Below are 27,077 nucleotides of genomic sequence, written 5' to 3'. Positions count from 1 at the left end.
AAGGCAGTCTACATTAAACCCCGAGAAATCAGGGAGGGTATGCTTGGGTAATACGGGTGGGCTACTTGCTTCAGTGGTTAGAGCTGGTAGATTGCATTAATCTTGCCGTGACTGCATATCAGCGAGACTTGCAGGAAATCACTCCAGTCAGTCACTAGAGACACATTAAAACCGGCTATTAAACTCTTTGGCATTCAATCTCTTTAATCAAAGAGGCCATCAGTCAACTGAGCAGGATCCCACACCACAGGCCTCAGAAGAAGATGCTAGAAAGGAGCCAGCGACTGGTGTCTGGCTGTGTTTCGTCTGAACAGTGTTGCTCCTGTTGGGAAGGCTACATTGGAGCGGAGCCATGCCAACCTTTACAGCGGCCCTCTATTTTCCTGTCTGGTTTCTCTCCCTCTGTGTGTCCGTCCGTCCGTCCTATTCTCTCCTCTCTTTCAGGCACACAACCAAGGAGCACATTAGGTGCCGGTGCTGCACATTTTGATGCTTGGCTGTCACTGTATCATTGTCTGGTGACATAAAGCGCAGCACTGAGCAGTGATGAAGTGGAGAGCTTTTAAACCTGCGCTCACTGGCACATTTCTTGCCTTTCAACCAATGTCATTTGGGGAGTGTCATCATCACACTGTGAAAGTAGCCCCCCCCCCCCCCAAAACACTAAATAGAGAAAGAATAAAAGAGAAAACGAGAGAGAGCCTCCATCTTGGCAGTACTTGCTCCATTATTCTGCTTGAGGCTTGATTAGACAGAGGGGGTAATTTACGAGCCGCTTCATTGCCAATTCAACGGGCACATCACCTGTAAATAATTGAAACCCTTCATGTCCATTCCGACATAATCATATCGCTATCATGTTAATATATCCAGCAGTGCTTTCCTTTGGGTCAGGCGCAGGACTACTTTAAATCTTAGCTGACCTGTCACCATAACTCTCCCGAGCACCACCCTCTAGCAAACAGAAAAAAATAAAGATGAAGGACTGCACGCAGAAATGATGAAAAATTGAAAAGACAGTCAAGAAATACAAAACTTCTCAGCAAGGCAGCTGGGTTTGCAGGTGGAGGGCGCACTTTTGTCAATGACTTGTTAATTATCTTGGCTTGTGATGTGGATAGGGTAGATTCATCCTCTTATCAGTCAAGCAGTGATTTAAAGGAATGCTACAATATTTAGATTGCAGTGGCTATTACAATGAGTTAAAGGAGACAAGGAGGACGAGAGAAATCAAACCGTTTGCTTTTAATTGTAGGGAATTGTACCATCATGGGAAATACTTCTCTCAATCACTTTTAATTATACCAGTGCTTGAAAAAAAACTTGATAAGAAATTGATAGTTATTTTTCTTATGAATATTAATTATCCAATCTGAAATGGTTCTCACCTTTCATTCTGCACACTCCTCTCAAATGCGACAAAAAAAGATTTGAATAATTTATCAATTGACTTGTATTTGAATTGATTAATTCACTGATGCAAAATTAATACATGGCTATCCTCCACATTCCCACTCACTCCATCCGCTCCCATCTTTAATGAAGCAGTTAAAATAGTAAGGGTCTTGCCTGGGGTAAAGTACTGACTGACGAAAATGAGCAGGGCTGGGGAGGGCTAACACAAATCTATAGTGATGACGGAGTCTCATCACAATCAACAGGCTACGGTAACTATCGTACAGAATAAGACAGGTAAGAATGAGCTAGTGTTCTTTAGGGAGTAACGTACTGTATGGTAACAACAAAGGCAAGTAAGACATAAAAGTGGGTATGGGAACAAACTGTGCAGATCAACCCTATCGGTAAGGGGCAGAGGTCAAAGTAATGAGGGTGTGCGATTGTACGTTTGTGTTTTCTCCAATACGCAGGCCTTGTTTGAGAAGGTACAGAGCAAACTAGGCTTCAATTATTTCATTGGCATCAAACTATGAGGGGTCAATCCTGCCATTTGCTGTTTTTACACACTGAACGGTGCCACGTGGCAACTCATCCCCCGATGTACTTCCTGTACTGTGAAGCTCAGCTGGGGCGAAGAAATGGGACAGAGCGTGTGCCAATGTGTGTGTGAGTGTGTGCACACCCATGTGCCTGTTCTTTGCCGGTGATTCACCCAGCTCTCTGGCAGCCATCCAGGACCTATTTTCTCCTCTTTACATAACAACAAACGGTATCACTAAAGCCGTGTGTCCTGTCCTTTCTCTTCCTCCTCCTCCTCCTCCTGTTCCTCTGCCACTTCCTGTTCTTCCTTCCCCCGTCCTCCAGTTTCCTGTATGTATGGAAACTTTAGGCCCTAACTGTGCGTCGCTCCCTGGTGATACTGTGACACCAATGGCACCGTGGAGTGACAAGTCTGGAAGAGGCTTTCTCAGACCACACCCAAATCACAGAAGCCAGATTTTAGGGTATGGCATAGGATGGTGGGATGAGAGGCTGTTTCAGACTGAAAAGCCCCCTAGAGCTTTTAAAGGCCCAAGATCCGGGATCCGCTACACCATATGCCTACAGGACAGCACCCGACTGGGCTCTGGGGCGTGTCATGCTGAAAATAGGGATTCACAGTCACATTCCTCCCTGCGCTGGCCAACATACGGCCCGTTGCAACAACAGAGCGGAGTGACGAGGATGGTTCAAGAGGGAGTGGAGAGCAAAGTGGGGTTAGAAAATCGAGGAGGTGAAAGGAGAGGAGCTAAAGAGAGTTCAGTTTTAAGGGGGGATGAGAGTGAGAAATAAGGCAGTGTGTCTGTGTGTGGAGAGGGTCAGCATGTGTGTAGGAGAGATGTGTAGGCAGGGTTTAGTGTCTGGACTGCTCAGTGACTCAGGTGTGAATAATGTGTGTGTGTGTGTGTGTGTGTGTGTGTGTGTGTGTGTGTGTGTGTGTGTGTGTGTGTGTGTGTGTGTGTGTGTGTGTGTGTGTGTGTGTGTGTGTATTCATGAGACCAAGGGAAACAGAGAGTGCAGTGAAGAGCTGGGTCGGAGCCGTGTCTCGTGGCTGAGGGTCAGCTCTGCTGTGTCTGTGGCCCGCTCCATGACAGCCTGCACGCTGCTCACCGGTGCAGAAGCGCTAATTGAATTAAGTCTTTATTATCAGGCTGCAGAGGCAGCAGTTCTCCCAATCTCGGGTTGCTTGGCTGACACTTTCTCCTTGAACACCTGCTTGACATCAACTTCCTCCTCTATTTATTTATCCCTTCTCTCCTGTGGCCAACCCTGTCTCCTAAAAATTACGTTCCCACAGAACTAAACTGCATTCTCAATTACGTTTAGCAAGAAACGTATTTTCTCCCACGTTACGTTCGTTATAAACGTATCTCAAATACGTTTATTTTCTACATATCTTCTAGAAACATATTTTCTCCCACGTTACGTTTGTTATGAACGTATCTTAAATACGTTTATTTTCTACATATCTTTACCATTTATTGTCTTACTTATAATAATGATAATAGTCATTTATAAATATCATTTTAGAGCACACATTTGAAATCAGTAGGCGAGGCTGTAATTTTGGCCGCTGTTACTCTCATGAGCGAGGCAGAAAATAATAGTTTTAACATGCCAAAAAGCTGCTCTGTCGTTTATTGCACCTCAAACATTAAAACAAATCCAGTTACGTGTTTCTGTACTTCCTCTAAGAAGAAAGGACAGTAACAGAAGATCTCTGTGACGCCAGATGTGGTGTTGTTAATGCGATATGATATCCGAAAAACAATTCAGTTAAGGATGGCCGAAGACACTACACTACCCATAATCCCCAGCTATCGTTTGGGACTACAGTCCCGTTGACAAACCCCGTGATTAATCTTCAAGCTCTGTGATTGGTTGTTGGAGTGGCAGTGCGCCAAGGTTACGCCGAGCGTCAAGCTCTTTGAAATAGAACGAAACCACGTCAGACCATTCAAAACTGGACTTGAACGCCCCCCGAGAACTACACATGCTGGCTATTGGGTTTCGCAACATGTTCTCTATGGCACGTCTCTACTGGGAATTGTAGTTTTAAAAGACGTTTTCGTTTTTCCAAAATTTAGAAGTTGACAGTATTAAACTGTGTACAGCCCTGGAGGTTTAGGCGATAGGAAACACATTGGTGTGTACACATTTAAAACATGTAATTACTACATGGGTGAAAATCGCTTGTATCCATAATGGGCAGCATTAATATATATTCTACTCCACTACAATTCAGAGGTTAACCTGGTATTTTAGTAACTCTGCAGATTCTGATTAATGATGTGAAATATAAACAACCTTTAAAGCAGACTTTAGTTACACCTGAGTAAAATTCAGGGAAGGGTGATTGTCAAGTGCCAACAATCAGGAGAGATATTTGATAGTTGGTGCTTGAGAAGACTAAACATTTATCTGCAGATCTCTATAAAGTATATTAATTACTCGTTATTCTCTACTAATAGTTAATTACAAGATATCTATCAATATGTGTGTACCTCCACCATTAAACTGTCATATTCTGCACATGTCTTATACTATCTACAGACATAAGAGTATAATTAATGTGTATAATATCAGTTAAAATAAGTGCTTCAACATAGTTAACATTGCAGGAAAGCAATACATTAGACGTTAAGTACTTTCTCAGGCTTAATATTTATCTGTAGATACCCCCAAAGCTTTTTTCTTATTTGAAAGAAGACCTTAACCTAAAGTATTATTTAATGTTTAAATAGAGGTTAATTAGTTTGTCTGTTTTGCACATCCTCTTATTAATATCTTTGTACATCCTGCACTAAACTGTTTTATTGTAGAGATCACTTACAGTATCTTCTTGATTTTTTATATTCTATATTTCTATCACATACCATTCTACTTTCCCCCTATGAAAATATGTACTCTTAATATTTTTTTCATCAAATAACATTATTCAACAAAAATAACATTATTCAACAAAAATAATTCAATAACGTGCTTTAACCACTAGGCGGTGCACACAAGGTACACACAGCATACTAATAATAAATGTGTATTAGGACACTTATGTATGTATAACATCTGAAGATGTGTAGTTTTATTCATGTTTTTACATAATTTTACAGGATATTGCTATACTATTTCTCATGCTTTACTTCTACACATTAATATCTGATTTGTAAAACATCACAGACAGAAAGGCATATCCATCATTTAATGGTAAGCTATTGAAATTGTGATTCCATAGATGTGTCTCCCATCACCCAAATTCCCTGACTATTCTCTCAACTCAGTATTTACATTCTTATATTCAAAGAAAATCAGTCCTTTTCTATCAGCTGTGCACCGTTATGGTGTAAATGTAACCTATCTACCAATTGGATCAAATATAAAAGACAGCCGAATTAGTGTTGATACTGCAAGGAGACGTATTTTGTGAAAAGAAATGCAAGGTGTTGTTTAATTGTTGATATATTTATGATCCACGTCACATATTCAGTTTTGGCGGCAGTTCTCCTGTTTGTCCAGAGGTCTTCTCATCAGGGCTCTATAAATAAAGAACTACAGCAGATGTGTAATATTTAATGCAGCCGAACTGTGTATTACAATGCCGTTATGTGATGACTTCCAAAGAGAAAAGCAAGAACACTCTGAATAAAGTATTATTATTTTTTTTTTCTTTTTTCTTTTCGGATATCATATCCCAACATGCATTGCGCCTAAACATCCAATCAACGAGCATCAAGCTGAGGATCTTGGGTAATATGTTCAGTGGGTTTGTGTGTATCCTCAAAATGTCCCTTATAGGCCTACGTCTGTTTCCGGTGACTTTATTTACGGCTAAAAAGCCCAAGATTATATAATTAAACGAATAAATAAAAACAAGGATAATTGTGTGTTATTGTTGGGTAAATAAGGAAAAAAAGATTTTCAAAAATACAGATTTCAGTATTTTGAGGCTCTAAGCCCCATTTATTTTCCTCACACGCGGGAAAAAAAGTCAGACATTATACGATTTAAAATAAAAACATAAAACACTGGCATGTAATTTACGTTAGAATAAATAGAATGGTTTTGAATAATAGATGAGAGTAAAATCCACGTCACTTTACAGCGCCGCCCACTTTTGGGGAAACCAACGCTGTCATTTGAACGGCGATCAAGCCTGAAGCCACAGAGATCTTCTGTTACTGTCCTTTCTTCTTAGAGGAAGTACAGAAACACGTAACTCTGGATTTGTTTTAATGTTTGAGGTGCAACAAACAACACAGCAGCTTTTCGGCATTTTAAAATATTATTTTCTGCCTCGCTCATGAGAGTAACAGCTGGCGAAATTACAGCCTCGCCTACTGATTTCAAATGTGTGCTCTACAATGATATTTATAAAGACTATTATCATTATTATAATCAAGACAATAAATGGCAAAGATATGTAGAAAATAAACGTATTTAAGATACGTTCATAACAAACGTAACGTGGGAGAAAATATGCTTCTAGAAGATATGTAGAAAATAAACGTATTTGAGATACGTTCATAACGAACGTAACGTAGGAGAAAATACGTTTCTTGCTAAACGTAATTGAGAATGCAGTTTAGTTCTGTGGGAACGTAATTTTTAGGAGACAGGGTTGCACTGGCTGCACTCCTTACTCTCCAACACCTCCTCCGCCTCCTCCTCCATATTGGCATACAAAGTGAGGCAAGGCCTGTATGCTTTTCATGCTGCTTCCTTTATTTAAGCTACACAATACTCTTTGCTTGTATAACCTTAGCATCACAGCACTTATTTACTTTAAAAGCCACACTGTCGCATTGCTATGAACACCCTACACTCGAATGTTTATTTCCATACAAAAATGACCACAAAAGGATTCATTCTTAGAGCTGATCGCGCCCTCACTGGCCTTCAGCAGCAGGCCTGGTGAGAGTAGAGGGAATGAAGGCGATAAAGCTGATGTTCTATGTTCTATTGAATAGTCTCCGGTGGGCAAGCTTGGCCAGGGTAATATACAGCAGCTGGGATGAGAACTAACATATATCTAGTCCCCTGTCCATTTCCACTAGCCTCAGGCTCAGGCTGCTTCCCTGGGCTCGGCTTGGGCATTACTTTAGAGGACAGACAAACAAGAGGCACTATTAAGTTGGCCAGGAGTCTGAGGCCCCGGCACTCGGCCCAGCACTAGCTGTAATCTATTGACCGTTTGCATTCTCCCCCCCATGCCCCAAAACCACAGGACTTTTCTCTTTCTGAATCCATTGCTCACCTCCCTCAATCTCTATCTGCTGTTTACCCACTCTATTTCTCTCTTCTTCTTCTCCCTCGCCCTATGTCAGCTCAATCCCCCTCTATTCCATCTTTCACCCGCATTTCGTCTGTTTTCGTAAATCCTCTCCCCCCTCACTTCTTCTCCTCCTCCTCACCCCATCCATCACTATTCCTCTCATCTCCATCTCGTCCGTTCGCTTCTCTTATCGACATGTTTCCATTTTCTAAACTGCTCTCACTCCATCATATTCACTCTGCCTTTGATGGCTATTTTTCATTGTATCTCTTTCTCTCACTTTTACCTCATGCTCTCCGGGTTCACCTCACTCCTGTTCTCTCTACTTTTCCCCTGGTGGGCTCTATTTCTCCCGGCCCACCAGGCCCCAGGTGGGCAAGGCTGTCCTTGTCAGGGCTGTCGACTATAGGTGGAAGCAGCGTGAGACGGTGTCCTCCAGGGCCCGCCAGAACGGGGCAGCCAGGGGAGACGTGTCACTATGCAACAAACTCAACTTTTCCTCATGATGAGTTGGGATGAAAGCATCAGAAAAGAAGAAGGAAAAGCAACAGAAAAAGATCAAGCGAGTTCCCCTCACCAAACAGTCTTTTTACATTTAGTTGACATGTTGGCTTTTTCGTAACTCTGGTTTGATCCAGTGCCACATGTCCTTCTGTCTTGGTTTCAATGAGATTTTATCTAATAACTCTTTATCTTTTATGCCTTTGTTTCTGTGCCTCTTTCTTTATGCCTACCCATAATGCTCTCTTCCTTCTTTGTCTCTTTCTCTTTCTCGCTCTCTCTCTCCCCTGCTGTTCCTGTCTTTTTCCACTCTCCTCTGAAACTCTGCCAGCCAACAAGTGCCACAAAGCATTAGGACCAAACACTATCAGACGCCCTTCTCAGGCACATCCTACACATCAGCCCGACCCCCACTTATACGCACATAGACACACACACAGCGGCCAGCACTTCCTCACACCATGTGACAGACTAGGTGACAGAAACAGAGTGTACAGATAGGCCTGGGGAGGTCTTATTCACAGTGGCAGACTCGCCCAGATACTACCTCTCCTGTAAAAAAAAGAAAAAGAAAACATAGAATACACTAGCCCCATTTATAATTCAAAACACATCCGCACAGTTATATATGCACGCACATGCCATGCCATTTCAATACATTCATAAATGCCTGCATATGTTCATCCACAATGCATTTTTCAAATGCGTAGTCACGCATACGGAAAAGTACATTCACGTACGTATTCACACGCGTAAACATCCCCTCTTTCAATTTCTGCCAGTAACACAAATACACACAGATCAGCACAGGCTACATACACAATAGCAAACAAACAGTCATTAGTAGATTTCAGGCTGCCTCTCAGTTCTGCTCTACTCTGTTGTTGGTGTTCTCGTGCCTCTGGGGTGGCGCCGCTGCTGTAGGTTTTAATAAAAGCATTGTCTTTGGAAGCTGTCTAAAGGGACTCAGTTTCATTTTGGAGAGCTGCTGCTGCTGTGGATGCGAATGTGGGAGGAGAGAGGGCTATTGCGTTGGGACGTGGGGGCGGCAAGGTTCAGTGTCATTGCTGGGCCCTCCACGGACTGGTGCTTATTGTTTGATAGTTTCAATATACAATGTGTGCACGCGTGTATGTCTGTGTGTGTGTGTGTGCTGTGGTCATGGAAGCGCATGAATACATTTCCAAACTTGCCTAGAAGTCAAAGTCAAAGCCTAGAATAACCCACAACTTTAACACTCCAACAGCTGTAAGAGTTCGACTCTATGTTTGTATTTTATGCAAGACAGGATATCATAGAAATAAGCCCACACACATTCTGAGCAATCTAGATGACAGGCGTAGAAGCACTCTCTGTGTTTGGAGATGGGTTTGCTGTTCACTAGCCTTTAACACAAACAGTGGAGGAAAGACACACGATGTGTAACTGCTCCACTCGTGAAAGCACGTGCCATCCAGGGGACGCTCAGGATAACGAGCTATTTCGATACGACACACAGGTGTCCGTTACCTCTTTGGGCTGACCAATCTGTGACACCCTCTAGTCAATCGTTTCTCCATCTGTCAGCACACACACACCTCTGAAAGAGCCCCTTAAGGAGACATGTGTGTCATTTATGATGGACAACAAATGCCTGCTCTCAACAGGAGCACATTGAAACGGCCATGATGCGGTCAAATCAAACTTTATTGCCTAAATTTGGCGCCACACGATTTGTTTGCTTCCCCTCTGTTTTCACTCTCCCACAGGCACCTTCAGATCCCATCAGCTGAAGCATCGTGGACACATCCTTAAAGAGGCAAATGGAAAGAGTGGGTCTGGATCTGGAACCATGTAGGAGAGGAACATTCTAATTGTCCCTGTAAGTGTGTTCCCTCCTGTGGAGTGAAGGTGCAGGCTAACGGCCATCTTAAATCACAGCCTGGCCGTGGCCTTCATTAAAGCCATAATGCCGAGCTCCACCTTTAATGCAAAGGAACTCAGCGAGGCTGGGTGTAAATTACAGTGTAAGGCCTTAGTAGGGAAAGATTTCCCCAGCTCTGACAGGTGCGGCCTGAATTAGCTGTAGTGTTGTTCAAGCAGTCAGTGGGAGAACACTGCTATTGATTTTAAGCACTGTTGCACTTCCTATCTGAAAGGGAATGTGTATTACTAGAGCTAGGCACATCAATCACTCAGCATTCCACCACCCTCCCCTGGCACGCTTCAGATTTTAAAATGATAAACAAACAGAAACAGACCAAAACAAAAGACATCACATGCTGTACTGTTCCTGTATGGCTGATGTGTATTAGCCGAGTAAAATATATCTGTGCATGCATGTAATTGGTTCACTTCATCTCATCTTCCAGTTGACAGGACGCCATCTCTATTCACGGCATGTCCTGCATCGCGTGTCACCTTGGTCAAACAGCTAGCGTCAGCTCCTTGCGCTCTGGCTGTAGCCCACTCCCATGTTTACGACCTGCATGTGTCAGAGTTGTTACATGCATGCGGTGCAGCCATGCAGTGCACTGCCTCTCGTTGTATGACCCTGCTGCTTATCTCTGGCTCCCATCATGCCCCACTGACCCCGGCTACAGGCACTGGCAGGGGGAGAATTAGCCTACTTAGCCTATTCCCCACAGGGGTCAACCCACACGCAGACAGCACACACCCACAAACAGATGCAAACACACTTGCCCGCATGCACCCGAAGATGTGCGATGACAAATGATAAGGCAGCACTTAACCACAGGTGTCCCCAGTTTGACCTTTCACCCATGACCTTGAGCAAAAAGCGTTTCATATAGAAGCCGGCCATCAATCATCTCCCATCAATCACAGATACATGCCGCACCCTTTCACTCCCCCCCAACCTCTCCTGGCCCCAACATCCATCACAATGCTGTACCCTTTCACTGACATCTGGGGAAACACAAACACTTCACACAACCTCTCTTGTCTAGAAACGCACACATACAGTGAACACAACCACACATACACACACATCCCGTCGTGCATGACGGCTGTTCTAAAACATTGAATGTGGTGTTGTCAGGTGATCTCAGGTATACGGGCTGCTCCCTGGTGACACATTTGCTGAGCACCTGCACTGAGACATGACATGGGGCTGAAATCTCAGAGCGCTCTGGCAGCTGGGACCACAGCGTAGCAGGCAGGGAAAGTCACTAGATCAAAAGTGTGTCTCGTTTCACACATATGTCAAATTTAGGCTGTCTTGTGCTGGAGGAAGCCAGCGCCATGACATTCTGATACCCTTCGCAGTCCTTCACCTTTTATTATATCCTTTCGAGCCTTTCATATTTGTGATTTAGTGTAATTTACGGCAACATAACGGCACCTGTGTTTTCGGTGGAGGGTAATCAAATGAATACAAACTTTACCGGCGGTAGTAAATACGCCTAACATTATTTTCATTTTTCGTGAGTTGAAGAGTGGAAAGGACATTCTTGACAAAAAAGAGGTGAGCTCATTTCTCTTTTGGCCATAATTAAAGTAGAGAACGTATTGTAATTGGCAGTGTCTTTATGCAGCACTATTATCAATGTCCCTCCGAGGCAGCGGAGAAGAGGAGAGGTGGGGAGAGGGACGAGACGAATGGGTTCTATATCAGTGAGCCCAGGGTCCATGGGTGAGGACTGCTAATAAAGCCGGCGTAGCCAGTCCACATTGCAAACACATAGGAAGGAAGGCTTTACACATTGAGCTGATTCAAAATGCATGAACGTGTTAACTTAAGTAAAGGGGACATTGTGTTAACAGCTGTAGTGATTGTGTGGTCTGCCAGTGAAACAGTCAAATACGAGCCAGTCCGAGAGCTGTCCGCCACTGTCAGATGTGGAGAAATTGCTATTACAAGGCCACATGCATTATTAATTATTATTCCACATAGATTATATAATTACATCACAGCCAACGCAGCCACATTCATTTGCTGACATGAATGGTCCATGTTTGCTGAAAAGTCAACGAGAACGTGTCCTTTATTTGCAAATTGGCCCTATATGTTTCTGAATATATTAACAAGATAGATTAAAGCTGGCAACCCTTTTGTAGTTATTATTACAGTAGCTCTTGGCATTTTGTTCCACGTGTGGGTGTGACGTCTGACCCAGACAAACACCTCCAGCTCCAACCGTGTTATTAGTGGAGTGTTGAACGTGCATTCACATTAACATTAAAAAAGCAGGCACCAGTGCATGTTATGTTAATTGACTTGCTAAAAGGCAATTATTAGTCAATATTAATATTCTATCATTTATCCAAAACCTGTACACTTTTCTGAACAGCCATCAGCAGCCTGTAATATTAATCATCCTACACTGAACTTGAAGAAGGTTGCAAGCTATGCATAAGGGAAATGCTCTTGAAGAAAAAAATTATGTAAAACTAAAAATGTAAATGCAGACTCCCTGCATGTAATATTTTTAGGGCTATGAATCTTAACTTGTGTTTTAAAAGAGGGCAGATGTGTAATTGTCTTACCTTGTTTTAGGGGATGTCGTTAGCCATTCTTCATGCTTTTCAAATGTTATCAAGTACGCTGCGATCTCCTGTGAAAAAGAAAAGAGAGAAGAGAAGAAGGGAGTGAGGCTTAGCTATGTCATCTTTAATCACTGTTCTCTTGTGTTTGTAATACATCGCTGAGACTGCTTCATTGATATTCAGACAGTCTTACCGGCAGCGCAAACACAGGAAAGACGGAAACAGGGGCAGTGTCGGGGAGCTCAGGCAGGTAAACGGAGACTGGTAAAAGTAAAGTGAAAGACAGAAGTGGAACGCGGCTGAGGTCAGATCATCTTCTGAGCCCATCTTTGTAACGAAAGCTTTGATCAACTTCTCCTCTGAGGACATGAAGGTGCTCTGAGAAAGATTGATGTCTCTGTGTTTAAGAGCGAGCAGCTTTTAACATTTTCGGTCCGATCCTCCCCCAAATCCCTTTGATCTGCCCTTGACACTCCTCTATGGATCAATCCAGTCTTTAACCTTTGAATAATAATTACACGCCAGTCTCACAATATTGACATGTGTGTGTACTGCTGGTGCAAAAAAAGGGTGTAAATCCTTCAGTCAGTTGTGTACAAAGAGATGTAGACACTGAAGTTAAAGAAGCCCAAACTGCCACTGGTCGATACTTCAAAGACTTTTATGTTTCCCATGCTCGCCGTGCCTACTGCATCAGTCTGGGAGCACGATAGACCAGACCATGCCATTTTCTCAACAAACTAACAGACATAAAAGCACTTTGGATGCTGGTGGACAACCTAATGATTACCAGCGACACTCTTCAGCACTCTTCAGCAAGAACATTTGTCAGCTTCTCAGACAGCATGAAAGCGCTAGACTTGCTGCCATCTTCAAGAAAAACATTTTTTTTTTTTACTTTCTAAGGATGTGCATCTCCCCTCAGGTTGGAGTGTCAACACACCTTTAAGTGGAGATATGTTACTTAAAGATTGCCTCACTTGAGTTCGGCCATAGACTGTATTTATTTAAAGATGTGGGCCTCTTCTGGGCATTCTTGTTGTTGCTTGGCCTGTCCACACGGGGCAATAATGTCTCCAAGAATACCAGCTTCCTCAACAGCAGGACTTGGACAAATATCAAAAAGCTTATAGTTAGGGCTGATTAGATTCAGCCCCTAGTTTTGCTGATATAGGCTTAGTTTGTCGGGGGACATCTTACTTCTTCCTTCTCTCTGTCTATACCCGTGTACTCTCATGTTCCGATTAACCCAGCTTCCCCAAATGTCTTTCTTTTTGGTGTCTATATACGCCGGGATCCGGAGTCATGGATGATCCTGCGGTCCTGTGTCCTGGATCGCGAGCGCTGGATCTTGAGCCGTGGCTGTGGTCCTGGATGGATATCCTCGTGGATTCATCTTCCTATTATACACACATGCATTTCCAAACATCTGGACTACCTATGTTGCAAATGTATTATCTTTTCAATTTACACACGGCATCTATTGCACGTCTGTCCGTCCTGGGAGAGGGATCCCTCCTCTGTTGCTCTCCCTGAGGTTTCTCCCATTTTTCCCTTTAAACTGGGTTTTCTTTGGAAGTTTTTCCTTGTACGATGTGAGGGTCTAAGGACAGAGGGTGTCGTATTGTCATACTTATATTCTGTACACACTGTGAAGACCACTGAGACGAATGTAACATTTGTGATATTGGGCTATATAAATAAACATTGATTGATTGATTGATTGATTGATTGATTGATTGATTGATTGATTGATTGATTGATTGAACAGCACAGAGCAATAACTACAACTGGAGATGTTTTTCGTTTAGTTTTCCCTAAGTATTCTCCACTGTAATAAGGCTCCCATTGTCTAATCAAGGCTGTGTCACAAGTGATACCTGGCGCAGAGACCCAGCACTGTGGCCCTTAGGGACCCTGCAGGGCGCTGCAGTGTGAGGGGTTTCCAGGTTGGCGGGGGTCCCAGAAGAGAGGGGGTGGTAGCATGACTGGCAACCTTGCCTCCAGGTGCAGGCAGGGAGATAATGCTGCGTTGATTAACTTCCTGTTCTCCTGCCATAATGACCGGAGGCAGTGAAGCCATGAGAAGATGCATTGAGAGAAAGATAGGAAGTGGATGAGGCTGTCAAGAAGAGCTCAGGGCAGCTCCTCTGCTGGATAACTTCTGCTGTATGACAGAACAAAACAATGGTGAAATGAAAAGTAAGTAAAAGCTAAAGTCAAGAACCTTGTTGCTGGAGTAAGCAAAACATATTCTCTTCAGGAAGTTTAATGTTAGCTATGCCAACAGTAATCACAATGTTCACAGGGAAAGAAAAAAGAGTCACAATAAACTTTCTTCTCTGCATGCATTTGTAAGTAAATGAGACTAGCACGGGAGTGATTAGATTAATCCCTGCTATTCTGTGCTCCTTTTGGGAAGGAGACATGGCAGCGGGAAGCTCCTTCAGTGACCTATGTGTTAGCACATATCCCCTTCCATCACTCTTGTCTTTAAAAAGCAGCCACAGCCCGGCCTCAGTGGCAAAGAATGAAATAGAGGGCCGCATGGTCTCGTATTGAGAAAAATAAATAAAATAGAAGTGAGCCTCTACCTCTGGCTCTTTGCGCACCCCTCCCTCTCCGAACAGATGCCAGGGATTATTCCAACCCCCCGACCAACCATAAAGGTGCAATAATCTTATGGTGAGGAAACAAACAAAAACAGACGTGCAGCCATTAAACAGCTGCAAAGAGACAAAGTTTGCATGGGCGGCATAATGAGAGGCTAGCGTGCGTTCAGGTTGAACAAACACGCTTTGCCGGTTAGTGCAAGAGGGGCGGCGGGGGGGAAGCGCTGTGCTGAACACTGACGGTGCATCAAAGTCAAACCAGCAGCTGTCAATGGGCTCCGGACTCTATCTGCTGACCTCAGTGCCTCCGGCCTGCTCTCCCTCACTGGGGAAATATTCAGAAGAGCCCTCTGTACACACAGCTCCTTCCTCCACCTCCTAGGTCAGCATCCTGCTGGTGGGGGGCTGTGTGTACTTCCTTTATGCCTCAGCCTCCCCACTGACATGATCTTAACTGAAGTTTTTATCTCCAGGTGCTGACAAATACTGTACCAGTATTCTGCTTTACATCGAAGCAAACTCCCTTCCAAGACTGATCTAAATAAATAACAATCAAATCAAATCAAATGTTATTTGTAGAGCACATTTAAAAACGATTGTGGTCGAGCCAAAGTGCTGTCCAATCAGAACAAGCTACCGGTGCAACACCTCTCATAATTGACACGGTGGTTGCAAAAAGGGGGGGGGGGGGTTTGTTCATTTTCCAGGGGAGAGAACAACCCCGAGCTGTTTGTTGTAGCCCAGCCATGTCATTTGTTTCTTTTGTCTCTGTAAAAGCTGCGACACACTGTTAGCACGGGGGGCCGCCCCAGAACATGACGAAGCAGTCTAGTTTCAGGGCTGATGGAGAGAGAGAGTGCAGAGTGTTTGTGTGTGTTTGGTGTTACAATCAGACGAGCTGATTAGTGGTTACCACTGGCACGTTATTAACATGCTCTTCAGAGATGTCACTCCTGTACTCATCAGTGTGTCTCCTCTCTTCTCATTATGGGCCTTGGTCTTGGGATGACCTTCAATCAAGCCTCAAACTGATGGCACTTACCTGATAGCCTGTTTTAAATAGAGGTTTGCTGAGGTCCTAACCACCAGCTGCTCTTGCCGTAATAAGTAGTGCACCTTTCCCAAATGTGCACAATGTAGTGACTGCTTTTCGTCTTTTGTTTACTTAGTCGTGTTCTCTGTATTTTACGTGTCTGTGTTATGTGTACTAATGTGTAACATTGCTGCCTTCTTGGCCAGGTCAGCATTGTATCTCAATGCTTTTATCTGGTTAAATACAAATAAAATATCTTCCACACACCTTCTCCAATATATGAATCGCTCACTTACTCTCATTTCTTCTTTTTATTCCTTCTTTCCCATAACCGCTGAGGTGAAAAGGAAAGCCACTATAAGAAAAATATATCATTTTGAAATGACTGGCTTTTACCGTCTCGCCTTTCAGATGATATTTTCACTCAGGAGGTACAACATTTCCTCCAAGGAGAATCAGCTTTTGGCAAGTCTACCTATTTGAAATTGGAGATAACTCTAACATATTCATCCAATTCCACTTCTTTGCACCAAAGAATAGGGACGAAGGAGCGGGAAACTGTTTAAATAAACACTTTTTGTCCCACATGTTGATTGTTTCAAACTTAGTTGTAATGGCAATTTTAGGATCAACTGTTTGTAGGCTTGATCACATGGATTGCATTAGACCCTCGCCCTTTCCTACTGCACAGAAGCCAGTCAAACATGAAGCCGGTGTTTGATGGAGATATTATTCTACAGTGGATTCACTGTCCCAGGATCACCTGAGGCGAGATTGTTTTTCAGTTCCCTCTGATTCCCTCTCTCAGCAGCATCTTTGATTTATGGGAGAAAAGAGAGGCGTTGAGAGGACCAACGCTCCAGCATTTGGCTGACAGACCTCATCACTTGAAACAACTGTCGCTGTTCCATTAGAAGGAGAGATAGGAGTCTTTTGGCATTATCGCAGGACGCATCAGACACCTGTCTCTAAAAACCATCCATAATGTGTCTCCTCTCTTTCTGCATCCACAGCGTCTTTGAGCTGACAGAAAATCAGAGGTGGGAACAATACAGCACTGGGAACAGAGACAACACCCTGCATTTCCCTTCATTTAAATACCACATCTTACATCATTGTCTGAGATAGCAATCTTAGTTTTAAAACCTCTAGATTTACTGGACACATTATATTAAACCATAGAGTAATGAGTCATTCATTGCGAGCTCAGACATTTAAATCTTCATCTCCCGAAAAAAGGATTCAACAATTACACCACATGTTTGTCCATTACTGTATTATTCCAGTTATACTGATTCTCCAGTGACACTAATGAAAAGGCACTTAATGAATAGCCATATTAGAAAAACTAACTTTAGCAACGCTATTGATTGCAGTAAAAGCTTGAGCTAATGAAATGAATATGAGAGCAGGAAGAAATGAAAGAATAGATGGAGCTAAGTGTGGGAGGGGAGGAGAGTACAGCGCCTCCAGGCTGCCTCGTGGTGAAGTCTGGGGAGTGCATCCTCAAAGCTTTGACCTTGCACTGCACTTGAAAGCAGGAAATGGATGAGAGGGGGCCACGAGATAGACACTGAGAGAGGAGCCCTCCCTGATGACCTGGGTTTTGCAGTGGAGTGCCAGGTCATCTGATATTTCCTCCAGGGCTGCCCTGGAAAACCAACCTGCCCAGGACCCGGTGCAAATGGGCTTGGGGGGATTTGGCGGGGGGGGGGGGGGGGGGGGTGAAGTTCCGGGCTATCACGAGATTACACCAGAAAAAAATCAAATGCAATTAGACACAGACGAGATAGAGACTGGCACTAAAGAAAGTGGGCGGAGAGGGAGGGTGGGAGTGTTACTGAAAAAGTCGAGAATAATCAAAAAGAGAGAAGAGGAACAAAGTTTAAAGTTTTTTTTCCCATGACAACGATAAATGCATTTAAGAAAGGAGAAGCGTGAAGGTATGGTGATTAAAAAAAGAGCGCTTCGGTTCGATTCTGCAAGCAAAAGCACCTTTGCTGAATCATTTTGGGCTTTTTTTGTTTATACTTCATGAATTCTTAATGCACTAGCAATAATGTATCACACACTGTATCTTTGTAATCTCATATGGCCATATTACTCTTTCAAGCCAGGGGAAAGTAGTAGTAAGAGAAACTATTGTATTTTAGAAAGCTGTAACCTCTAGCTAGCCTTTAAGATTTCCGAGCATGGCTGATAATAGGATGCAGTGGATCTGCTATCAAGAGGTATGGTCAGGACACAGGAAGAATGAGTATGTGAGACAGGTGAGGCAGAAACAGAGACATCGGAGATTTGAGAAAGTCGAAGTAAGCAACAACAGAGTATGGAGCTGTTGACAGCTGCACTTGGCATCTGTTGAAGAGGAGTTAGGCTGTTCAACGAGTCCCTGTGCTGGGTTAAAAAGATGCCCTCTCCAGCATACTGCTCATTAAGACCTGCATGGAGCTTTCCAGGGATGGCCAATGCTAAAATGGAGGGGTGGAAGTCACACTGTGTCCACTCTGTTGCTCTACTGTGAAGGAGCAACAGATTTATTCTGCTTTAGCTTTCCAAGCACCACAAACAACCCTGTGTATATATATATACCGGCAATGGATTGCTTTCAAAATAAAAACTGCTGCTGTGTCTCAATTCGCAGTTTTCCATTCCTACACTTACTATGTTGAGTGCACAAGTGTGTTTACACAAGTGACAAGTACTGTATGTCAACATGCAGAGTACAATGTGTGTCAGGATTGTGCACTCATGACAGAGGAAATGTTTAGTGTGCAGCGCTATATATAACAAATGTCAATCATATGTGCATATTCTTTATATAACCTTGCTAGCTAAATGTAACTGATTGTAAAGACAATTAGTTTGTCATGTAATTACCTCTATCTGCTAAATGTTACTCCCCAACAACCATGAACATGTAAATGCTACCTTGCTAGCTGACAGGGGCATTCTCAAAACAGCTATTGATTTCAAAGAAAAAAACATGACCGTACTTTTCGGACTAAAAACCGCGACTTTTTTCCCCATTTTTTTTGTACAGCTAACGGCCACTAGGGAACCTCCTAAATCTATGGATTTTACAGGTCAAATTAACCACCTTGAACACTATGGGCTCTATGACCGGTCCGCGCCCGCCACCTTTAAGCAGCGGGCTCCAGCAGGAAAAGCTGGAGGCTGGAAAAGAGTGAGACAAAGTGGAACCGAGAGACAGAACGAGAGCAAGACAGACGGACAATGTAGCTGCTGCGGCTTATATGCAGGTGTGCTTTATAGTTCGAAAAGTACGGTACATATAACTGTACAAACAAAATAATCAGAATTGAGACACAGCACATTGTGATGGCTATAACAAAATTCTGAGAGCTCTGAAAAATGACACATCACACCTAGCGCATTGCTCAGCACACACATCGGCTACACCTTCACCACAAAGGGCTAACCATATCTTAAAGACACACATTTTGTTCCGGTCCTCTATGTAACTTGCATTGTACCTTCTCAGCTCCTGAGCTGTAGTTCTCTCTTGCCATACCGGATGTTAGAAGGGCAAGACAAGCCAACCACTGGCCTACATTATACATAGTTCTGGGATCAATTTGGCATCGATCGTGGATAGCTTAGATGTTTTCCAGTAGTTGGTCAATGCCTCTCTTCACATTTCTGCTTGGCATGCTGGTCATACTGTAAGGCTGTTCTGAAAAAGGAGGCATTCTCTTGGGGAGCCTCCTCATGCTCCTCACCGCTGCACGCCTCCCTGCTCACACAATCAATGTAACCAGCAGCAGCTGCTCCGCCAGCACTCTCCTTGTTGTTTACTATATCACTTCTCTACTCTACACTCTGATACAAACAGAAGACTTAGCAATAAGGAAGAAAAGGAGGGGTTTGCATTTTTACAATGGGCCATACCAGACATTCATTTATCAATGCAATATGAAATATTATTGGTGTTCATAAACACAGAGCCCTTGCTCACTCACACACCATACAGAGTCACTTAATAGTTTTGTGAGTATGAAAATCACATTATATTTTGATGCCGAGCTATTGCAGATATTAGACAGTGTTTGCTTACACAATTTCTAAAACAGCAAATTGGGGAATATATTTTGGACGCATTCTTTTGTATCCCTAAAGTATGTTGAACCCATGCCAGTGGGTTGGTGTTGCTAAACATGTGTCAAACATGTGTGTATTATGAAGAAAGAAGATATCAAACCAATTCAGCAAACCCATTAGGTAGCCAGCATTTTAATAAGGACTATTCAAGTATTCTCAAGGTTTGTCAGCTTTAAGAAATAGCCAATTACAAAAACAATTAAAATCCAGAAGCAGGCACAATGCTAAGCTCCTATTAGCCAAAGACAACAACACGACAGCAGCAGCAGCAGCATCAAGTTACTTAATTAGGTGCAGTGGCTTTAGCTGAGATACCACGAGCGAAAAGAGTCAGGTTTGTGACACTGGGGGACTTTTAAGAAATAATAAGACATTGTAATTGTTATTCTTAAATTGCAGTAACATTTAACAAATTGAATACTTTACACTATAAACCAAATTAAAATGTAACTAATATCATAATCACACAACACATATTAGATTTCCCTTCCTTCCCAGTTTGTATTCCCATTGCTCTGCTCTTCCAGCAACAGTAGCGCCCACTAATGCGCTAATGTACCCCTCCAAAATGATTTGGGTATTAACTGTACATCATTGGTGATGTGTTAATATGTTCCCAAAGAAAATACTAGATTTACGATTTAACCATCCAACGCCAAAAAAGGCACATATAAAGCGATTGCCATTATAGTTTTTTCTCGTGGCTCTTCCTATCTCCTTTGCAATGAAATGAAAAGGGAGCTGGCATGAAGCATGATTGTTTGGGCTTAGGTGTCATGGCTACCATCTCGGTTAGAGATGAGAGGATTATTTGGCTTGAAGGACCACAATGGTCAGTAACTTCCTCCCACACACCTGTGAATACACAGTCTGTATATTGATGCATTGTTATTGTTGTACAGTGTCTATGCTAGGAGAGACCAGGAGAGACAGCAGAGAAGCAGCAGAAAGGATTAAAGGAGCATGAAAATGAATATATTGGTTTACAACTGAGTACAAGAACAACCTGGAGGACTCAAGAGAAGAGCTTGTGTGGGAATGGATCTACAGCATGTGGTGTGGATACACTGAATGAGAATTGGACATAAAGTTGACTGAGATGAAAAACATTATGACCCTCTGGATGTTGCTATGGATGTGTGTGTGGCTGCGGATCTAAAGCCCATATGGGACCACCTACTGCTGTACCCTTGAGAGATGTGTCTTTGTGTAATGATTCTTTGAGACCTCTTTCTTCTTCTATCTCTCTTTCCCTCAGGCAATAACTTCTGGCAAGACGTTACGACGTGTTGGAAGCTCAGCAGAAACGTTGAGCTCTACATTAGTAAACAGCGATAACAAATGTGTAGGCGTGTGCACGCGGACGCATGGTTCCCTTCCTGGCACCCCATGGCTGTCTGACCTCATCTATGCAGCAGGACGTCTGGTCCCCCCTGCTGACAGCCCAACCAAGGAGAACGCAGAGTGGCGGAGCCTCCATGACGCTGACCTTACCCCAGCCCCACGCCGAGACTCCAGGCTGTTACCCCACTCTGCTGCTCAACTTTTCTCCAGCTCAAACACAACTTATGTCCACCCAAATAAGGGACACACCCAGCAGGAGCAGACACACTTCTAAGACGAGGTGCTTCTCTCTGTGTGTCCGCTCTCTTCACTGTACATCTTCTTTTTGACAGATGCTCTTGTTTCGGTAGACAGCCGATATTGAAAGTGTCATGTCATATTGTATACCCAACAGCCGCCAGGTCTCGTTGACTCCAAATGTAATTTCACAATTTCATCTAGCGTGCAGACATAAATGCTACATTTGTTGCTTTCTTATGCTTTGTGTGAGGAAGATATTGCTGTGAGAATCCACAGAGAGGCCATTAAATGTCAGCTTAATATAATTGAGGTGTGATTTTTCTCTGCGGAGACATTGTAAAAATCCAAGCACTATATCCTCAAATATCACCCAAATGTTCACGAAAGTCAAGGAGCAATATCATGCATAAATGAAGTGACAGTGGAAACTAGAAGGTCACCGTTCACTTCATATCAATCAACTGATGTCACTTTCATTTTAGGGCTCCTGCTGGACCTATCCAAAGAGAAAGAGGGGAGGGGAGCAGCGTCTCCCTCGTCTTCCTCGAAAGTCTCAATTGAGCAGAGTTCTTTCGCATGTGATCCTGAAAGCCTATTTATTTCAGACTCCAGAATCAATTAATGCCAGCATTATCCTCTGAGTTCCCCTATTCAGTGCAGCCAAACGACCGGGGCACCCTGCATGAAACCCATTTCTAACTTTCAATCCGAGGCACACCCCAGAACCACCTACAGGTCTTCCTTCAACATTGCAGCTATTTTTGACCATGGAGTCTTGCATGTGTGCCTATGAGCATGTGGTGCAAAGATGTGTGTGTGCACGCTTGCATGAGTAGCATGCTGTGCTGCGGGGTTATGTAAAGTTTATAGTGTTCGGTTCAGCCTGTTCCCAATGTGCAGCTGTAGTGAACGGGCGCTTGAATACAAACATGCAGAATGTTCTGACGGGAGCACAAGTTGTGAAACACAAAAAAGCCAGCTCACCAAGGCAGAAGGAGGAGAGACAGCCACAACATCTGATTGAATACGAGGTAGATTCTGTGTTAAAGGGCAACATGTTATGTCTTTAATGGACTACAGGATATGTCGGAGGGAGAGTGAAATATTGAGCCCACGATGTCCTGTCCATGAGAGCAACACACACTGCTCTAGAGACAAACTGAAAAGACATGAAGACAAGACAAGTCTGAAAATTCAACAAAGGGATGGCCAGATCTCCAGCTCCGGCCAATTAGCCGGTGGAAACTCTTTTTTCCCCAACTACTCGTCAGCATGAAAGGATCACCCTTTGTCTGTCAGACACATGCCTTTATCCTCAATTGCTACTTCCTGTACAGACAGACAGACAGACACACACACACACACACACACACACACACACACACACACACACACACACACACACACACACACACACACACACACACACACACACACACACACACACACACACACACACACACGCGCGCGTTAAATTCGTTCATGAACAAGTTACATTCCTGCTACTCTCTTTTCTGTTCCTGTCATCTCTCGGTACGCCTGTCAGCACACATGTCCAGGCAGAACACACACAGTCAGATCCCAACATGCACTGCACTCATTCCATCTCCCCTCAGCTCCTGCCATTTCACTGACTGATGTGATTGTTAGTTCTAGAGGAGGGCTCTCTTTAATTGAAGTGAGTTTGAGTGTGTGTGTGTGTGTGTGTGTGTGTGTGTGTGTGTGTGTGTGTGTGTGTGTGTGTGTGTGTGTGTGTGTGTGTGTGTGTGTGTGTGTGTGTGTGTGTGTGTGTGTGTGTGTGTGTGTGTGTGTGTGTGTGTGTCCAAAGCATCGCCTGGCCATGGCTGGTATTGTTTGGCCTATCGGACAAGCTGTCAAGTGCTCCTCTCCTCTCTGCCGCTCTCTCTCCTGGCTCTGCGCCGCTTTGTGTTCATGTTACAATAACGGGAATGTGGGAAGGTCACAGACGCCTGAAGTTAAACCGACACACCAGCATGCCCGTTTCGTCTCCCAACAGCAGACCCCAACACCGGACATCTATGTAACACTAACTATCCACATGAGATACCGTCAATGAACACTCAACACCAGAAACAATCATGTTCAAGGTCATTACTACCAAAATACTGAAGTGCATCTGTATAGGATACATTTGCATCAGGCTAACTGTCCTGCCTCTATCTGCATACTCCCATCTGCCTTGTGTGCATTATCAGTCTCACATCTCTCCCCTCTAAAAGTGTGGCCCGGTGAGAGCAGAGGCGCAGGCTGCTCTTTGTGAAGGCTGCTCTCTGCGGACGGTAAGGGATCGATCAACCAGACGCTCCGATGGCCGGCTCCTTTGTGAGCCCAGTCTGGCTCTGTGCAGCTCTCCTCTGTTTATCTCCCTCACGTCGCTGGCTGGCTACATGCTCTTAATTAAACATGCCGGACGGCTATTAATTGTCAACCAGATTCAATTTGTTCCCCGGGCACACTGTGAATGGGCCTCTCCTTCCGGAACAAAGGTGTCCGACAGCCATGTCAGAGTTGAACAAAAGGCCCAAGGCATCACTTCTATCTCCGAAAAGGCTGAGCTGCCACAGCTCGTAGGCAGCCATTGAATGAGGTGTTATCCCGGCAGGTTCCCAGACAGGTGTTCAAGAGGTGTTCAGAGAAAATCGTCTTGTTCTTTGCCACTCCATCTTTTTCCCGCTCAATGACATTTGGGCTTAAACAAAGCACTTCATCCGAGTTTAGCTGCCGTTACTCTTTTACCTGCAAAAATACCCATTTGGTAAAATACTCTAAATCTTTTTAGATATTGTTTTATTTTGTATTATTACACAGGAGCTCTTTTCAAATTGTGGAAACAGATAAATATATAATAACCCAATGACTGCTAAGACAAATTTGGGAGTAACCACTTGCCAAGGCGTAATAGTGATGCATCAGTGTTGCTGGAGACTGCTCCAGCATCCAGGCAGAACCCACAGAGCTAGGTGCCAACACATCCATCCCCTTGCAATTCCCTCATCCGTCCCACCTCTCAGTAACTCCAGCCATCACCCTATCATTGCTCCCATCCCAAAACAACCTAAAGCTTCGGGCCCAGCTGGTGCCAAGGAGGCCTGGCTGGTGCTATTGTGTCACTGCCTAAAACCCTACACAATACAACGATAAACCTGCCCCCTCTGTGCCTCCTAAGTCACACACAGAGCAGATGCCAAACCAATAGCTGTCCACACAGAGACCTCTTAACCACAGGGTCTCCAAAGGACTGACACACAACAATACTATAAAGTGAATCCAGTTTTAGAGCCCTAACTAAGGCAAAAAAGTGTATTATATCAGAAAACAAAAGCAGTACTGTAGTAAAGAAAATACGATAGTGTATACAGTAAAGCCCTGTTCAAAAACTGCGTTGTGGAATTTTTAACGAGAGCCAGGCGAAGGTGGTGTAGCATATAGAGAGAGGAGATATTTTCCCCAGTGTGCTTCTGCGCCTGCCTTTTCAGCAATCCCAATATTTTGCTGCTGGTGAACTCACTGAGCAGTTGAGAAATTACTTATTTAAAAGATAAGGTTTCCTCTGTTGTCAGCAAGAACCGCCTCTTGTCCATAACAGGAGAAAACCAATGCAGTGTGAAATCAAAGGTCACCCAGAGACAAATAGCACTAACAGGCGAGAGCAGGGGTGACAAACGCTCCCTCTCAGCAAATTAATTAATAGTGGAGATTCAACTCGGCATCTCCAACGCAAAGGGGAACAAACCGCCTTGTTTTTTCAGCAAGAGTTTTAAGAGAACAAACACACTCCCCGTTTCTCCATTGCAATCAAAGCCTGTTTACACACACCTCTCAAATGACTCTTTCATTGAATGGTTAATATGGCAGCTTTGAGAAACCATTGATCTCAATCTTCGCCCTGAGATGCCTCCGTTGAGCTTTCCTCCGCCTCGCAACTCAGCCTGCCTTCAGCTAGGGATCCTTGGGGCAATGCATTAAATGCCTTACCCCGGGCACACTGCTAATCCCCAGCATACACAGGTGTCTCTGTCTGGCCGTGACCACAAGATAAGCCCGAGCCTGGAGGAGACAGCAGCGAGCAGTAGGCACAGAGTGCACATTCGAGTGCGTCTTTGCATCCGGTACACAGTCACTCACCCAGTGGAGGAGATGGGCTGAAAGCAGCAGGTCTGAGACCAAGCCCCGATAATGACGCCTTGCCTGGGACCAGCTAGCGAGAAACATCTGCATGCCCTTATCTGTGCAATGGCTGCGCTGTCGAAACGACACGCCGATCATTTGCTGGATTACCCCTACAGTAAGCTGCTGCCTGATGTTCCTTCACAGATCAGTGTAGTGGAAATGTTTATACAGAGCAAGCTGGGACGAGAAAGTTGTCTCGATGTCTAAATAAGCATGTAAAGCCAGCGTGCCGGCCGTAGGGACGGATCGCAGGGCACCCTACTGCCATTGATCCCAGTCACAATGTGCAGTTGTAGACCAGAATATTCAACACACTTCAGTTTAATTCGGCCAAAAAGTAATACTTAATCCACTTGACAAGTATTCAAGTAGTGGAAGCACATTCCTCGATGAACTATCTCAAATATACCCAAAGGATTGAGCCAGGAGGAAGAGATTCATTTCATAAAAAGTAAACGCATTTATTTAAGGCCGACTAATTGCACGATGAAATTGTTGTTTCCAGGCAGAAAGGTTGCGATGAATAAATGTTTGGTTAATTAGATTTACAATCAAGGGCAGTTAGTAATAGCTACATAATATCCTACAAATGTATTGCATTAAAAAAAAATTCCATTTATATTGCATTAACAACGAGGGGTCTATGCCCTTGATGTGAACAATGGACTGTGGAGCTCATAGCAGTAAGTCAGAAGGCAGTGTTCACATGTAAGGTCATGTTCAGATGTAGCTTTTGGCCTTTTAATGGTCATTTATTGTTCATCAAGTGCGTGTTCGTGTGTGAAGGCTTGCAGGTTTCTACGTGTGTGTTTTATGTGTTCTCTCCCCCCAGCGGGGGGCAGCACCACCCTGGCCTCAATGCCTCCACCCACTCATCCATCCCACGTCTTGTCTAATTAAACATCGTTAACATTCATCCCAAGGTCTTATGCAGATGAGCACAGAGGGAATGTGGTGCACTGCGCATTAAGAAAACAACTTGGGGGGTGGCAGAGAGGTGAGCACAGGGATGAGGTGGGGTTGTATCCGAATTGAGACGTGCATGGATATCTCCGGTTTGACCTCATTCATCAATTAATTACCACCATTAGTAGGAGGTGATGTGGAACCAAAGCTGGAATCACTGCACCGTGGCATCTCCACCACCAGTTTGTTGACTGTGTGCGTGCGGGCATAAGTGTATGACAGACAGGCCCCCATTAAGCACTGAGCCATGTGAGCGTACCTATGCGTGTGTGCACCTACAGCAAGACCAGAAAGGCAGACAGACAGACAAAAGTGATAGGCATCAAGCCAAGCGCTGCCATCGGTGTCTCCTCAACTGAGCTCAGTCCTGTCA

General features: G+C 44.0%; 1 protein-coding gene across 9 annotated transcripts in view; it reads right to left on the bottom strand.

The window, feature by feature from the left end:
• camta1a (calmodulin binding transcription activator 1a) overlaps positions 1-27,077 on the bottom strand; it is a 314,780-nt gene that overhangs the window by 157,458 nt on the left and 130,245 nt on the right. For all 9 annotated transcript variants that reach the window (XM_034087486.2, XM_034087476.2, XM_034087478.2 and 6 more), the window contains one exon: positions 12,197-12,264. In XM_034087486.2, the coding sequence (XP_033943377.1) occupies positions 12,197-12,264 (68 nt within the window). The remainder of the gene's footprint in view (positions 1-12,196; positions 12,265-27,077) is intronic.

The sequence above is a fragment of the Pseudochaenichthys georgianus genome, chromosome 7 (genome assembly GCF_902827115.2).
Source record: "Pseudochaenichthys georgianus chromosome 7, fPseGeo1.2, whole genome shotgun sequence".
In the NCBI taxonomy this organism is placed as follows: domain Eukaryota; kingdom Metazoa; phylum Chordata; class Actinopteri; order Perciformes; family Channichthyidae; genus Pseudochaenichthys; species Pseudochaenichthys georgianus.
This window is presented reverse-complemented; position numbering and strand designations above follow the sequence as displayed.